Here is a 16,052-nt window from a genome sequence, read left to right on the forward strand (position 1 = left end):
ACAACGCTGGTGGAAGCGTTCTAGGAGCCGTAGGTGGTGCCGGTAGAGGACCCATGATTCGGAGCCGAACAGGAGTGTGGGTATGACAACGGCTCTGTATACGCTTATCTTTGTGAGGTTTTTCAGTTGGTTGTTTTTCCAGACTCTTTTGTGTAGTCTTCCAAAGGCGCTATTTGCCTTGGCGAGTCTGTTGTCTATCTCAGTACCAACCGCTCAGACTGTACATACACAACCAGATGAAACAGCATTTATCTGGACCACAGTGCACACACATACACAGTATATAATAATCACTGTATATACTAATCATGTATATGCTCTGACCAAAGAGGCAAACACAATGAAAGAATATCAGAGACATCAACAAAAATCTTCCAATTTTGGTTTGTTTTTTTGCCTCGTTTTGGAGGGAAATATTCCACAAATTAAAGATAACAAGGACTCCAGTGAGTCAACCAAAAATGTAGCAGTGTTTAGAAATGTTAATCTGAGATACAATTCTTTGTCACTCAGGAAAGTATGGATGTTCCATTCATGGCTAGACCTGGAAAATAATTGCTGAAAGTATATTTTTAAACGTTAACAATTTTATCTTGATCAAATCGCAAATGAATAAAATACAAAAGCAACTGAAACAGATTATCTTCAGATAACAAATTTAAGCAGACCATTTCTGGATTTATATAGCCATTAGGAAAGATTGAAGTGCCCTTAATCTTTCAGGTTTCTTTATTAACATGTACATAAGTACACAAAATTTATTACCATTTGTTTGTCGTAGAGGTACTACCAATGCCCAATGTTCAATTAGAGAAAGAAAAGCACAAGAGTCCCTTCAGCGATGCCATGCACAGAGGTGACCTAACACAAATATTTAAACGAATGGAAACAAAAATTGTTGGAAACACTCAGTAGGTGAGGCAGCATCTTGAAAAAAACAGTTAATGTTCTCCTCATTTGCAGGGGAAAAGATAAACCAGTTTAGTTTAAAGTTTTAAGACATGGTGGGAGAGAGATAGATTGGACAAACAGAATATCTTTGATAGAGTGATTCCTAACTTGTTTTCTCCTTTGAGAAACACAGCCATGTTCTGGAATCTAGCAAGAACAAAGAAAAGCTGGAGGGACTCAGTGGGTCAGGCAGCATCCATGAAATGTTTCGGGTCAGGACACTTTATCAAGACAGAGGGTCCCAACCTGAAACATTGATTTACCATTTATCTCCATGGATGCTGCCTCATTCTCTGAGTCTCTCCAGCTCCAATTTGTTCACTCTTGTTTTTCTCCATTTCCAAGTTCTGATGAAGGATATTCTATCTGAAACCTAAACTCTGTTCTGTTTCACTCTCTGCAGATGCTGCCTGACCTGCTGAGTGTTTCCAGCATAGAGCATAGAAATCGTACAGACCCTTCAGTCCACAGTATTGTGTCACCCTAATAAACTACCCTCACAAATGCCTAGAATTTCCCTGCTCCGTTTTTCTCAGTTCCATATCCCATCTAAAAGTCCCTTAAAAGATCCTATTGTACCTGCCTCCATCACCGTTGCTGGCAGTTCATTTCATGCACCAACCTTTTTTTTGTGTGAAAGCACCTTTGGTTCAGGAATAAGTTTTTTTTCCCCCAACAGCTATTGGGCTTTTGATCCAAACTGTACTACACTGACCCTAAACTACCCCAGAACCACCAAAAGATCTATTTGTATTAATGAAACACCACTTCTTTTCTTGCAACTGTGAATATTTATTCTTTATTTTATATTCACTATCTCACTTTCTGTCTCAGGGTTTTTGTGGCCTCTGTTGGTCAAGGTCGACCATGGGTACTGCACCTTTGGTAGTCACTGTGGAGTAACTAAAAGTAGAATGCTGGAAAATGCTCAAGCTAGGGCAGAGTTGATATGGAGATGTTATCCATGCAGTGGTTCTCCCCTCCCCTCCCTACTCCATGCTAATGTCAGGTCCAAAGAAATGACAAAAGTCGATACAGTTTGGTGCCAGCCACATTGCAGGAGTTGCCACGCCAGTGCTGGGTACAGCCGCCTTCGGGACTCCGAATCCAGATTCTTGCTCGGGGTTTACTCCCAAAGCCTTTTCCTTGAGTGGGTATAGCCACAAGGCAGCAGAGGTTTGAAAATGGAGTTTTCCCTCTCCTAGATGAGTTGCCATCCATGGTTAATGAGCCCCATCTGCTCAGAGCAACTGGTTTCAAGGTGCCAGTGGCCCACCTTTCCCTCTTCTCCTGTCAGTGAGAACAGCTCAGCTGGGCATAAGAACTCTGCCACACTTGAAGGCATTGTGTGTCTCATGGTCTATCTTGGTAATTCAGTATCTATTGTTGTAGTTGGTGCATCTTATGGACCTGTGTGGCTGCAGTGAGTAAGAATTTGAATACATCTGCACATTATACTTAGGTGCATGTCAATATACTCTCTTCTCATTATCTAAAAATGTTTGCATCTGGGGGAGAATCCAAAATTAAAGGCAATTAATACGATAAGAACACTAAACAAATCCAAAGAATTAATTGAAAAGGAAAAGTGCATTTGTCTTATTCTGACTATATCACCTTCTTTAATCATTTCAGAAGATGCCAAAATCCCAGATCAGCCACATCTTATTGAATGACAGGCTAGACTCGACGGACCAAATGGTCTCCTCCTATTTATTAGGATAATTACCTCTTTTGACGGTTGCACTGATCACCAAATCCCATCCCAATTCACTGACGACGCGAGGCCCGCAGGAGGCATGCTCGGGTGTTTCCGTCAAGTAGATCACGTGGTCTTCCCAGGCGAATCGTGTCTTTCCGTTGTCGAGCTCAGGTGGTGGGCGAGCGCGCCTTGTGATTGGCTGGCGACCGGCGTCGGGTCACTGGCGTGGCCCGGCGCTGACGTGTCTTTAAGCCTTGACGCGACGGTCCGGTGTCTTTCTTTCCAGCGGGTGAGGTCGGCAGTTGAAGCCCTGTGTTCTGAGGTCAAGTCTTCAGCGTTACCCGCCTCCTAAACTCCGCTCTGCGACGCCAACAGGACCACCATGGGTAGTAAGTAGTGAGGAGCGAGCCTTCCCGCTTGCCGCAGTAGGCCTCGGCCTCGCCTGGACCTCGCGTGATCAGTGGACTGGGCTTCCGTGCTCTTTCCCGGCTGAATTCAGGAGGGGCCCGGGCCGGGCTCGATGTTAACGCCTGGTTCTTTAGCTTAACGAAGGTTTGGTGGTGAGGACTGGGCACGGATGGGGAAGGGAGTGTGGATTTAAAACCTCGAGCCGCTCCTTTCCTGCCGGGGAATGTCGTCCCCTCCAGCCTGGCCTCGGTTCCTGGGCTGCTACATGTTGAAAGGGGAGGGTATACGGTTCAGCCGCCACGTCGCCCAGTTCTGTAGAGCATTGGCGGCTCCTTCACTAAGAGCTACTTGAAGTTATCCCTTTAAATAAAAACACCTTCGTTCTGTTCAACCTGGCTTCTTTGTAAATCCTTAAACCTTCCAACTTTTCGTGAAAATGTGCTTGACATCTCGCTGGCAGATGTCATTGTGTCAATAGATTTAATTTCGTGGTCACCTTAAACCTCCAGTTTTTCCCCTTGCATTAATTCAATTCTTTGTGAAGTATAACTGTTCCTTGTAACTTGGGGACCACTGGAATAATGTTGCTGAAAATAATATTTGCCTCTCGAACAGGACGATGCATTAGAGGATACAGGTGACATCTAAGATAGTCATCTTAGATTGTATTTGTATGGCAAGTGAAAATATTGTCTTGTAATTCAAGAAGTTGTGATTTGTGATATTAGAAAATGCTTCCACTGCAATTTGCATTTCAAATTGGACAATTCTAACAATACTTAATTGTGACTTTCTGATTAGGTCTTGAGGTACGATGTTGTTATGATCTGCTTCCTCTTGGCCCCTTCTTCTCACTTTTTTTATTCAGGTTCCTGCTGCTTTTTGCTTGTACTCTGACCAAGTGCTCAGGCTTGAAATGTTGCTTACCCTTGACTTCCCACAGATGCTGTATGACCTGAATTTGTTTAAGCACTTCTGTGTTTCATGCTACAGTCAGTGTCAGCAAACTTTCCTGTTTAGCTTTGGCTAAATAGATCTGGATTGTGTACAGTTTGTATTTTAATTATGGTGAAGATGGTGTCAAATGGCTTTAACTGCATTTGAAAATATTGCATTGTTATAATGTCCTTTATTACTTCAGCGCATCCTAATAAAGCTACTAATGGACTTCTAAAGTGTAGTTAATGGGAAAATGCAGTGATCAGTTTTACTCTTACCACAAATAAGTGAAATAATTTACAAATTGTAAAAGGATATGTTTTGGCCAGGCTACCAATGGAAAATTTTGAAAATTGTGCCATTGATATTTGAAATTGATCTTGAGTGTTCAGTTGGGTCTTTTTGAACAGCATCTCATTCAAAACTACATCATCGATGTTGATGCACATTGAATTTCAAGTTCATCTCACGTGCCAAACTTCAGCGAGCATGTTTGTTTTGCAAGCAGTCCAGTGAGATTACATCAAAGTAAGACGCAGTAAAGAAGTGAAGATTTGCAAGAGGGATCAGTTGGTGGGAGAATGAATCTACTGTGTAATCTCACACTCGTGACCCTCCCCAATGGGGGGGGGGGTGGAATGAAGAGTGTGTGGTGGGAGGCATGAGTCTTCATATGTTGGCTGCTTTTTCAAGGTAGTGGGAAGCATTGATTTGGGGAGGTTGTTGATGGTCTAAACTATGATTGGGTCTCTCTCTGCACTTGGTCTTGGGTGAACAATGATGCCTCTCGAACAGGACGATGCATTAGAGGATACAGGTGACATCCCTCGGTTGAATTTTTAGTTTGTGAGTAAGATGTATGAACACCTAACTTCCTGACAGATAAGACTTCTCATATTGATCAAGGCAGGCAGAGGAGAAGAGCTGAAAAGTGATGGAGGAAGGGGTAGCCCTCTCAATGGAGAGGGAAAGGGATCCTGTGTTGGAGGAAAGGAGACGGGGATGGGGAAAGAGAGAGGGGCATGGGGGGAGTTGAAATTTAATGGAAGCTTGAGAAATTGATGTTAATGCTGTCTTGTGGGAGTGTGCCCAGATGGAATGCAAAATGCTGTTCCTCCTATTTGCAGTTGGCCTCAGTTTGGCAGTGCACGAGGCCGTGGATAGAAATTTTGGAATGGGAATGGTGTGTGGAATTCACATGGTTGATCACTGGAAGGCCCTTGTTATTGCATTGGACAGAGTGGAAATGATGTTCCAAGTTCAGTGTCATCCAATTGTACAAGTACAGCCTGACAAAAGTGTTCTCTGGTCCTTCTGTCCTTGTTGCTGAACCCTGGGAACTGGCACTTTTCTTTTTCCAATGTTGTTTGACATTTGTGTCCATTCAAGTAGATGTTGGGCATCCAGCAGACAGAAATTTGGAAGGAAAAGTTTTAGCCTCAACATTTTTTTAAGCCAGAGGGCGACACGGTTGATGTAGCAGTTAATCTAACATCTTTGCAGCGCCAGCATAGGGACTGCGGTTTGAATCCCCCACTGTCTGTAAGGAATTTGTATATTCTCTCTGTGCTTGCATGAGTTTTCCCTGGGGGCTCTGGTTTTCTCCCACCGTTCAAAACGTACCAGGAGTGTAGATTAATTGGGTGACACTGACTCGTTGGCCAAAATGGCCTGTTACCATGCTGTTCATCTAAATTTCAAAAATTAAAAGTTGAGTAAGCCATTAAAAGCCTGCACCTCAGGTTCATACATAAAATTTTCAAGGCATTTAACATGAAGGATAATCAATAATGCCTGATTATGTTCCAAATTTAGTGATTATGGTTTGTAGAAGTCTTCATCCTGAGAAATGTTAAAATGCTGACAGCAACTGAGATTTGTTAAACTGTGTGAAAATTTAAATTCCATTTTGTGTTATAAATGCTAATAGTTTAGCTATCACTATCGCTGTAAAATCATAGCCTGTATTTATTTTTACTCTTGCAAGCAATTACCTTTAAAAACACAGGGTTTTAATAAAATTGTGTGCCGTCCTCTCCTATGATCCGCAGTACACTGGAAGTCTCGATTCCATTTCCACTGATAATCATTATTTTTACACTGATATTTATACCACGTGGAATTTTTGTGAATGTTGGCTTCAAGCAGATAGTATCAATTAATGTAAAATTCTTGTATTACATTTGATGTTTTGGAATGTTGACAAAATCTTCTAAACATCCTTGAGTGTAAGCTGTGATGTGAATCTCTGAGGCATACATGGATGAGTACAAGAGAAACTTGTCCGTGAACTACTCTTTGCAGACGATGCCGCTTTAGTTGCCCATTCAGAGCCAGCTCTTCAGCGCTTGACGTCCTGCTTTGCGGAAACTGCCAAAATGTTTGGCTTGGAAGTCAGCCTGAAGAAAACTGAGGTCCTCCATCAGCCAGCTCCCCACCATGACTACCAGCCCCCCCACATCTCCATCGGGCACACAAAACTCAAAACGGTCAACCAGTTTACCTATCTCGGCTGCACCATTTCATCAGATGCAAGGATCGACAATGAGATAGACAACAGACTCGCCAAGGCAAATAGCGCCTTTGGAAGACTACACAAAAGAGTCTGGAATAACAACCAACTGAAAAACCTCACAAAGATAAGCGTATACAGAGCCGTTGTCATACCCACACTCCTGTTCGGCTCCGAATCATGGGTCCTCTACCGGCATCACCTACGACTCCTAGAACGCTTCCACCAGCGTTGTCTCCGCTCCATCCTCAACATCCATTGGAGCGCTTTCATCCCTAAAGTCGAAGTACTCGAGATGGCAGAGGTCGACAGCATCAAGTCCACGCTGCTGAAGATCCAGCTGCGCTGGATGGGTCACGTCTCCAGAATGGAGGACCATCGCCTTCCCAAGATCGTGTTATATGGCGAGCTCTCCACTGGCCACCGTGACAGAGGTGCACCAAAGAAAAGGTACAAGGACTGCCTAAAGAAATCTCTTGGTGCCTGCCACATTGACCACCGCCAGTGGGCTGATATCGCCTCAAACCGTGCATCTTGGCGCCTCACAGTTTGGCGGGCAGCAACCTCCTTTGAAGAAGACCGCAGAGCCCACCTCACTGACAAAAGACAAAGGAGGAAAAACCCAACCCCAACCCACCAATTTTCCCCTGCAACCGTGTCTGCCTGTCCCGCATCGGACTTGTCAGCCACAAACGAGCCTGCAGCTGACGTGGTCTTTTTACCCCCTCCATAAATCTTCGTCCGCGAAGCCAAGCCAAAGAAAAGACATGGATGAGCATTCTAAAATTATAATGACCAAATGTAATGCTTGTCTCTGGCAGGTTAAAAGTTCTTGCATAAAAATTCTTCTTTGCATTAGGGCAATTTTGGTGAGATTTGCTATTGGGCACAAAGTAATGAACCTTCCTTGGTTTTTTTAATCCACACTTCAGTGGATGAATTGTCTCAACTGGAAAAGGAATTTTTTTGATTTATCTGTGTTCATGTGAGCTTGATTTGTGGGGCTTTTAGGAAAGTTTATGGCCAGAATATTAGATGTTGAAGTATATCAGAATTTTTTGTGATCTGTTTGAATTTAAACCTGCAGAGCCCCAGAGCCGTTGCTGATCACCTGTACCAGCCAGTGTACTTGGCTATTTATAACTGCAAGTGTTGGGCCACATTTTTAGTTAGCATGATACAACTGAGTTACACTGAAATGGTGCTGTTATTTGGATGTTGTACCACTGGTGACTGTGACAATAACCCATTTGTTATAAAACCAGATGTAGAATTAACATAGTACGTGAGCCAGTAATGACATCCTGATGGTCCATCTAGGTTAACTAGGTGTTTATGATGCTGTGTGCCTTGCCTGTACTAAAACATTTATCTCCCGCCTTCTTGACCCCTTGGAATCAGGAAAATCGCAGTGACATTGCTTCCTGTAATGGGAATATCTCTTAAGAGGAAGGCTCACCTTTGTAGAGTAAAGCATTTTTTTATATAATTTTACATTGGATAATGTTAAGCAGGGCTTTGTGTAAATACTGAACCTATTTATTTGAATTCAGACACTCTAAAGGGATTTTTTTTTGCTTTTTTTAAATTATTGAGGGCACTGGGTAATGTTCATGGTGACTGTGCAGGCAAAAGTTGAAGCATATCATGTATATTATATCTTTTGTATTATTACATGACAATAAAAGGAACATTTGAACCTTTACCAAAAAAATATAAAAACCTAATTACATCAAGAAATATATATATAAAAACATAATTACAGTAAGGAAACCGGCCATCTTGGCCCCTCTAGTTCTCACCAATTCAAGTATTCTTCTCTAGTCTCACTACCTGGTCCTTGTTCATAACCCTCCAATCCACTCACCTCCATGCATTTATCCAACCTTCTCTTAAATGACAAAATTCACTCTGCTGCAACCACCTCTTCCGGAAGGTCATTCCACTCAGCCACCACTCTGAGTGAAGAAGCTCCCTCTCATGTTACTTCTAAACTTTTGGTCCCTAATCCTTAACTTGTGACCCCTCATTCTAATCTCACCTACTCTCAAAGGGAAGAGCCTATTCACATCTACTCCATCCTCTCATAATATCAAATCCCCCCCCCTCAACCTTCTACATTCCAATGAATAAAGACCCAGTCTACTCAATTTTTCTGTATTCTAGATACTACAAACCAGGCAACATTTTAGTAAATCTCTGCACCCTCTCTACCTTATTGATATCCTTTCTATAATTTCGGGACCAGAACTGCACACAGTATTCCAAATTTTGGCCTCACCAAAACCTTGAACAGTCTCAACATCACCTCCCAGCTCCTATATTCTATGCATTGATTTATTAAGGCCAGCATACCAAAAGCCTTCTTTACCACTCTATCCACTTTCAAAGAATGATGGACCATTATTCCAAGATTTCTCTGCATTCCTCAATGTCCTCCCCTTCACTGCATGTGTCCTGTTTTGATTATTCTTCCCAAAATGAAGCAATTCACACGTATCTACACTAAACTCCATCTGCAATCTTTCAGCCCACTCTTCTAACCATTCAAATCGTTCTACAGTCCCTGAAAACTATCCACAACTCCCTATTATTGTATCATCCGCATATTTACTAACCCAATTTACCACTCCATTATCCAAATCATTAATGTAACTGACAAACAACAAGGGACCCAACACTGATCTCTGAGGCACATGGCTCGTCACCAACCTCCATCCTGACAGACATTTATCCACCATGACTCTCTGGCATCTACCTTCTAGCCACCGTTGAACCCATCTGAATATCTCATCATTAATACCTAGCGCCTGAACATTCCTTACCAGCCTTCCATGTGGTATCTTATTGAAGGTCTTACTGAAATCCATATAGACTACATCTGCTCTACTTTCATCAATCTTCCTAATCACCTCCTCAAAAAATTCAACAAGATTTGTCAAACATGACCTTCCCCGCACAAACCCGTGTTGGGTATCCCTGATCAGACTATGCCTCTTTAGAAACTTATACGTTATCTCTAAGAATACTTTCCATTAGTTTACCAACTACTGACGCCAAACTTACTGGCCTATAATTGGAAGCCTACACCTGGAGCCCTTTTTAAACAGAGGAAACCACATTTGGGACACACCAATCCTGTGGCACCATGCTCTCATCCAATGATTGTTGAAAAATCACTGTCAGAGCCTCCGCTTTTCCTCCCTGACTTCCCTCAAGGTCCTGAGGAAAATCCCGTCAGGACCTGGAGACTTGTCCACCTTTGTATGCCTCAAAAGTTCCAAAACTCCTTTCCTAATCCTTACATTTTCCCTTTTGCTTCTCTTATCCTACATGATTCCATATCCTTTTCCCTAGTGAATAATGAAGAGAATAATTCATTCAATATCTCCCCCATCTCATTCAGCTCCAGACACATTTGTCTGCTCTGATTCTCTAATGGACCAAATTTATCCTTCACTCTCTTTTTGCTATTTACATATTTGTAAAAACCCTTTGGATTTACTTTTACCCTGCTCGCTTTTCGCTATCCTAATTTCTTGGTTTTTTTTTTACAATCCATGTATTTTCCAAGCATCTCATCTATACCTTGTATTTAATGTAGGCCTCCCTTTTATTTCGAGCCAACTTTCTAATCTCCCTTGAAAATCACGGCTCTCGAACTTTTGGCTCTGCCTTTGTTCCTAACAGGAATATAAAGATTCTGCACCCTGAAAATCTCACCTTTAAATGACCTCCAATTCTCCTTTACCTCCTTCCCACAAAAAACAAATCAGCCCAAACCACTCCTTGCAAATCCCTTTTCTCATTTCATCAAATCTGGCTTTTCCCCACTCAAAAACCTTAATCTTTGGACCATACCTATCCCTTTTCGTAGTTGTATTGAAACTAATGGTACCATGATCACTGGATCTGAAGTGCTTCCCAACACACACCTCAGTAGCCTGCCCTATCTCATTTCCCAATAGTAGATCCAGCACTGCCCCATCTCTAGTGGGTACCTCAAATAATCATAGTTATGTAGAAGACATTCTGTGCTGCTTTGGAGTGGTCATTTTTATTTTCAAGTTAAAAGCTTGGTAATATCTGTAATGTACCTTTGACTTGAAAGCTAACTGCAATGTTTCTATACAACTGTCTTTTTGTGCTGTAAAACAGAAAATGTTGTAAACTCAAAGGAAAGTGAAACAATTAACATTGAGTCAAAGATCCTTCATCAGATTGGAGCATTTTCTGTTCTGATTTTAGATATCCAGCAAATGTAAATTTTAAACTTTTTGAGGGTTTTTTAATTAAAAATAATTAACTTTTTAATTATGTCCTGGGACTATGGGAAATTGATGGCATACTCTAAACTTTGTTTTTAACCTGTGTGCTTGGGAAGATCTACTAAAAATGGTACTTGTTTTATCAAATTCAACATTTAAGAACTTTGGAAATGAGGTAGTGGGCAGAAAACACTGGAGGGGTGGAAAGGGGGACTTTTCCTTTAAAGGATGGCATTCGTAAATAAAAATCATCTGAGGATCACAGGTGCACATTTTGCACTGTGGCCAGTCGAGTTACACCTGGGGATTGTTGGGTGTTACTCTTTTCATACTGAAATTCTAATGTTATTGTCTTGTCTTCCAGTAAAATTCCTTGAAGTTATCAAACCATTCTGTGCAGTGTTACCAGAAATCCAGAAACCAGAAAGAAAGGTAAATTTGTTAACCATTACCTCAGTCTATTTATGAAAGTGGCATAGAAGAAAAGTAATTTGTATTTGTAAGAAGCTGATTATTGACTTCAGGAAGTGAAAACCAATTGTGTATAAACCAGTGATCATTGGGGGATCGGAGATGGAGAGGGTGAGCAAATTTAAGTTCTTGGGAGTCATCATTTTGGAGGACCTTTCCTAAAACTAACACACTAATGCCATCATGCAGAATGCACGTTAGCACCTCTGAGTTTGTGGAAGTTTGGTATGACACCAAAATCCCTGGCAAATTTCTACAGATGTGTGGTGGAAAGTGTGCTGACCGGCTGCATCATGGTCTGGTGAAGGGACACTAATACCTCTTGAGTGTAAAGCCCTGCAAAAGGTATTGGACACAGCCGAGGACATCACAGGAAAACAAACCCCTTCCCACCATAAGAGAACATCTACGGGGAACACTAGGTTGGAGAGCAGCAGCAATTATCAAAGACCCACACCACATAGCATGCTCTGTTCTCATTACTACCATCAGGAAAAAGGTATAGGTGCCACAAGACTCGCACCACTGGGTTCAGGAACAGCTGCTACCCCTCCTCCATCAGACTCCTCAACAACAAAGTCAATCGGGGACTCATTTAAGAACTCTTATTTTTCCACTTTTTCCTCTCTGTACTGCAGTTAGTTGTGTGCATTGTACATCCTAGCCAACAGCAAAAAGAATCTCAGGATTGTATGTGATGCCATGTATGTACTCTGACAATAAATCTGTACCACCTTGTGAAATGCCAAGTTCTTGGCAAATGAAATGTTGGCTATAAATCTGGTAGCAATTGATGTCTAAAGAAAAATGAACAGGGTAACTGTTGTTATTTGAGAAAACTGACGAGCTTCTGTTAAAATAACCCTCTAAATAAGTATGGGCCTTCTTTAGCTCTTCAGTCAAGGAAACAATGCTACTGAGATTGCAGAACTCTCTGAATTGGCTAAACTGAATTGCCATCAGTACTGTTGCACCTCGGTGTTTTTTTCCCAAAGTTGTGGCAATTTGTCAGTTTGCAGTCTCACTCTGAAATCACCTGTCTTTTCAACCTTTGAGTGATGGATGCAAGTAATAGAGGTTGAAAATCTTAATTCTATTTAGTATCTTTGCCTTTTGCATAAAATTCCCATTAGGATCATGCTATAAAATTTTGGTTTAATTTTGGGGAGTAAAAGTACTTGGTAAATTAATCATTTATTCTCTATGCCAGTTGCCATTGATATTTGGTCAAAATAGCTGTTCTTATGCCACTGCCTGGTAGCCAATTTACTATGTCTGAGACTGTCTGAAAAAGGATCTGGTAAGCATAGTTGGAGAAAGGTTGTTTTCTGGCAAAGAAACGCTTGTTAAGGGGGGAGGCCTACAAAGGTGAAATTTTGAGTACAGAGTTTGTATGTTCCTGACAGAATTAAAGGCAAAGCTAATAGACATGAATCTTGGTTTTCGAGGGATATTGAGGATCTGGTTAAGAAGAAACTTGTGTAGCAGAAAGCGGCAACAAGTGGTCTGTTTAAGAAGAAAGGTGTATAGCAAGAAGAGGCAGCAAGTAGCAAATGAGGTACCTGAATATAAATGCAAGAAAAGAACCAAGGAGGAAATCAGGAAGTCTAAAAGAAGACAAGGTTGTTTTGGTGGTGAAGAAAAATTGTAAGGGCTTTTACAGATAGATTAAGAGCAAAAGGATAGCAAGGGACAAAATTGGTCCTCTGATCAGAGAGGTCAGCTATATATGGCACTAAAAGAGATGGGCAATATCTTGAATGGATTTTTTGCCTCTATTTTCTTAAATACAGAATCTATAGAAGTGAGAGAAACAAGCAGTGACTTTGTGGACTTGGTACAGATTAAAGAGGAGGAGATGCATGCTGTCTTGAGGCACATAATGGTGGATAAATCCCCAGGTCTTGACAAGAGGAGAATGTAGAATTGCAGGGGCTCTGGCAGAGATCTAGTCATGGGTGAGGTGCCAAAGGAATGGAGGACAGCTAATGTTGTTCTTTGTTTTAAAAGGCTCTAAGAATAATCCAGGAATTTAAAGGCTGGTGAGGCTGACATCAATTGTGAAGAAGTTGCTGAAAGATAATTCTGAGATTGGATATACAAGTATTTGTATAGATGGGAATGATTAAGGATAGTCGGCATGGGTTTGTGCATGTTGGGTCATGCTTAACCAATTTTTTTGAGGTTACCAGGAAACTTGAAGGAAGTGCTGTGAATGTTGTCTACATGGACTTTAGTTTGGCCTTTGACAAGGTCCTGTGTTGTGATTAGGTTTTTTGCACCAATGGCTTGCTATACATACTGTAATGAGATGCATCATACCAGTGTTGACCTCAAGGGTCACGATATGATAATAAAGGCTAGATATAGTTACACTGCACGAAACATGGTGTCAGATGTGAAAACTGAGCAAAAGTGGATTGTTTTCGTGTTTTGAAAGTGTTATCGGGACTATAAAACAGCCAGTGCTCGAGATGAAGACGTGGGGACAATTGCTCAGTGGAAGAACAGAGTTTTGTAGGTTTGAAATTGTGTTATTTTGATGACAGAAGTGACCTGCTAAGGCCTGGCTACACTCCAGTGGATGAGTGGGGTTACCATAATGAGTAAGTAGCCACTGAAGCCTTTTTTTTGCACGTGCAAGCACAGGAGATGGGTCGATTCCTTTTGTCAGGAAAGTACACTAATGTTGTAGTTTTGTAGATGCCGATTTTCTGTGGAGAAAGGAGTACTGATTGATAAGCCTGGCATCTTCACATCTTCCAGTCCTAGCAGCCATGGAAATGAAAGGGATTTGAGATGAAATTGGAAATGTTTCCAGTTCCAGTATGAGAACTATGAAATAGGAACAGAGCTAGACAAGAAGCCAGAAATGCTGCAGAGTTTACACTAAACATAACAAGTGAAGAAGAAAGGAAAAGTGCAGAAATACTCAAGAAATTGAGGGAGCATTTTGAAACTGACACCATAAATCAACATGTGACCGTGTTGAGGAAACTGGCTGAGACTTAAGAGTTTGGAACGCTGAAAGAAGATTTAATGAGACAGGATTGTGCTAGACACAAAAGATCCAGCTGTGAGAGTCCACTTGTGGGAGGACAGCAGAAAGCAATCGATATGTACAGGAGTGGAGAAGTCACAAAAGAGCAATTCAAGAGCATAAGAGGGCTCAGTGAACAAGACAGATAGTTCATGCAGTAGAAAGCAAGAAGACCGCAAAGTATAGTGGGAGACTGCAGAGCAAAGGCAGCTCGTCACAGAAAGGAGACAAAAGACAGAGGTCAGAATGTAAATACTGTGGTGGACACCATCAAAAAGAGAGAGAAGCCTGCCTAGCATAGGGTGAACACTGCAAAATGTAAAAAGAACAATAATTTTGCCAGAAAGTCTAAGATGGGGGTTCCCAACCTTTTTGTTCCTCTGTACCCCTTGGGGAATTTTTTAATAGGTTCCTGTGTACCCTTAAAAATTAAGGATTTTTAAAAAAAACACGACATTGTGCAATCTGACTGCAGATTACAACACCATGTATTGTACAGTAGTGGTTATTCTCTCAGACCCAATGTACCCCCTGAAAAGTGCAAGTGTACCACTGGGGGTATATGTACCCCAGGTTCGGAACCCCCTGGTCTAAGAAGTCACAAGTGGTGAAGTTTGTGGTGCTAGTAGAGCAAACTGAAGTTGACAGTGATGAATCATTATACACTGTGGAGCTTGTGAGCAGTGTGAACACACAAGACCAGAAGTGGATTGTCAGAGCAGATGTAACAGCAGACAAATCTCACTATCGACCAATAAAGTGCCATATAAATACTGGAGCCACATGTAGTGTCATGAATTTTGCGGACAGGTGTGAGGTGATGCAAAATGGAGATCCAGACTTGCAAACATCAAAGGTCAAGCTGAGGCCATTTTGTGGAGAGCTGATACAACCGAGAGGGCAACCGGATTTGTGTGCATGTTGCAATGGCACACAATGCAAGGTAAGATTCCAGGTGGTGGATTCTGGTAATTCTACTTTGCTATCTGCAAGTGAGCATCTTGGACTGGTCACATGCAATGTACCACAACAGGTCAATGTAACAGGTGCAGAAAAGTCTGCTCATTAGAGATGAAATCCTAATAGATTATAAGGATATATTCACAGGACTTGGGTGTCTCCCTGGCGAACACCATTTGGAGGTATTCAGCACCTACATCGAAAGGTGCCAGCAGCTCTCAAAACCACCTGAAAGAGAAAATCGGAGCGAGAGGACAAGGGAGTGATACAGAAAGTCACTACTCCTACTGAATGGATCATTAGTAAGGTTGCTGTGAGGAAAGCTTGGGGTATGCCTAGATTCTAAACATCTCAATCAGGTATTTAGTAGGTCTCACTACCCAATGCCAACTATAGAAGAAATTCTACCCCAGCTCACCAAAGTGAAGGTGTTCGTGATCCTTGATTCTGAGGATGAATACTGGCAGATAAAGTTGGATCAGAGCAGTAGCTACTTGATGACTTTTTGGACACCATTTGAATGCTATGGATGGCTGCTCATGCCACTTGGCACCTCCACTACTCCTGAGGAGTGTCAACAGTGAGAGCACCAAGTCATCCAGGTGTTGATGCTATAGGTGATGATCTCTTGGTGTATGGATGTGGAGATCTCTGGATGAAGCCATTGCCAATCGTAACAAGAATCTCATAGGACTGCTAGAGAGGGCACGTCAGGTGAATCTGAAGCTGAACAAGATGCAGCTTGGGAAGACTGAAGTGAAGTCCATAGGCCATGCACTTACTGCTGAAGTACTTTGTTAA

General features: G+C 41.8%; 2 protein-coding genes across 2 annotated transcripts in view; one reads left to right on the forward strand and one right to left on the reverse strand.

Annotated features, from left to right (window-relative positions):
* LOC138763370 (monoglyceride lipase-like) overlaps nt 1-2,747 on the reverse strand; it is a 103,569-nt gene extending 100,822 nt beyond the window's left edge. The window contains exon 1 of the mRNA XM_069937398.1: nt 2,681-2,747. The gene's annotated coding sequence lies outside the window, so the exon portion shown is untranslated. The remainder of the gene's footprint in view (nt 1-2,680) is intronic.
* A 104-nt stretch (nt 2,748-2,851) lies between these two features.
* LOC138763369 (protein transport protein Sec61 subunit alpha-like 1) overlaps nt 2,852-16,052 on the forward strand; it is a 36,236-nt gene continuing 23,035 nt past the window's right edge. Inside the window, exons 1-2 of the mRNA XM_069937392.1 lie at nt 2,852-3,042; nt 11,145-11,212. Of these exons, the coding sequence (XP_069793493.1) occupies nt 3,036-3,042; nt 11,145-11,212 (75 nt within the window). The 5' untranslated portion in view covers nt 2,852-3,035. The remainder of the gene's footprint in view (nt 3,043-11,144; nt 11,213-16,052) is intronic.

The sequence above is a fragment of the Narcine bancroftii genome, chromosome 5 (genome assembly GCF_036971445.1).
Source record: "Narcine bancroftii isolate sNarBan1 chromosome 5, sNarBan1.hap1, whole genome shotgun sequence".
Lineage (NCBI taxonomy): Eukaryota > Metazoa > Chordata > Chondrichthyes > Torpediniformes > Narcinidae > Narcine > Narcine bancroftii.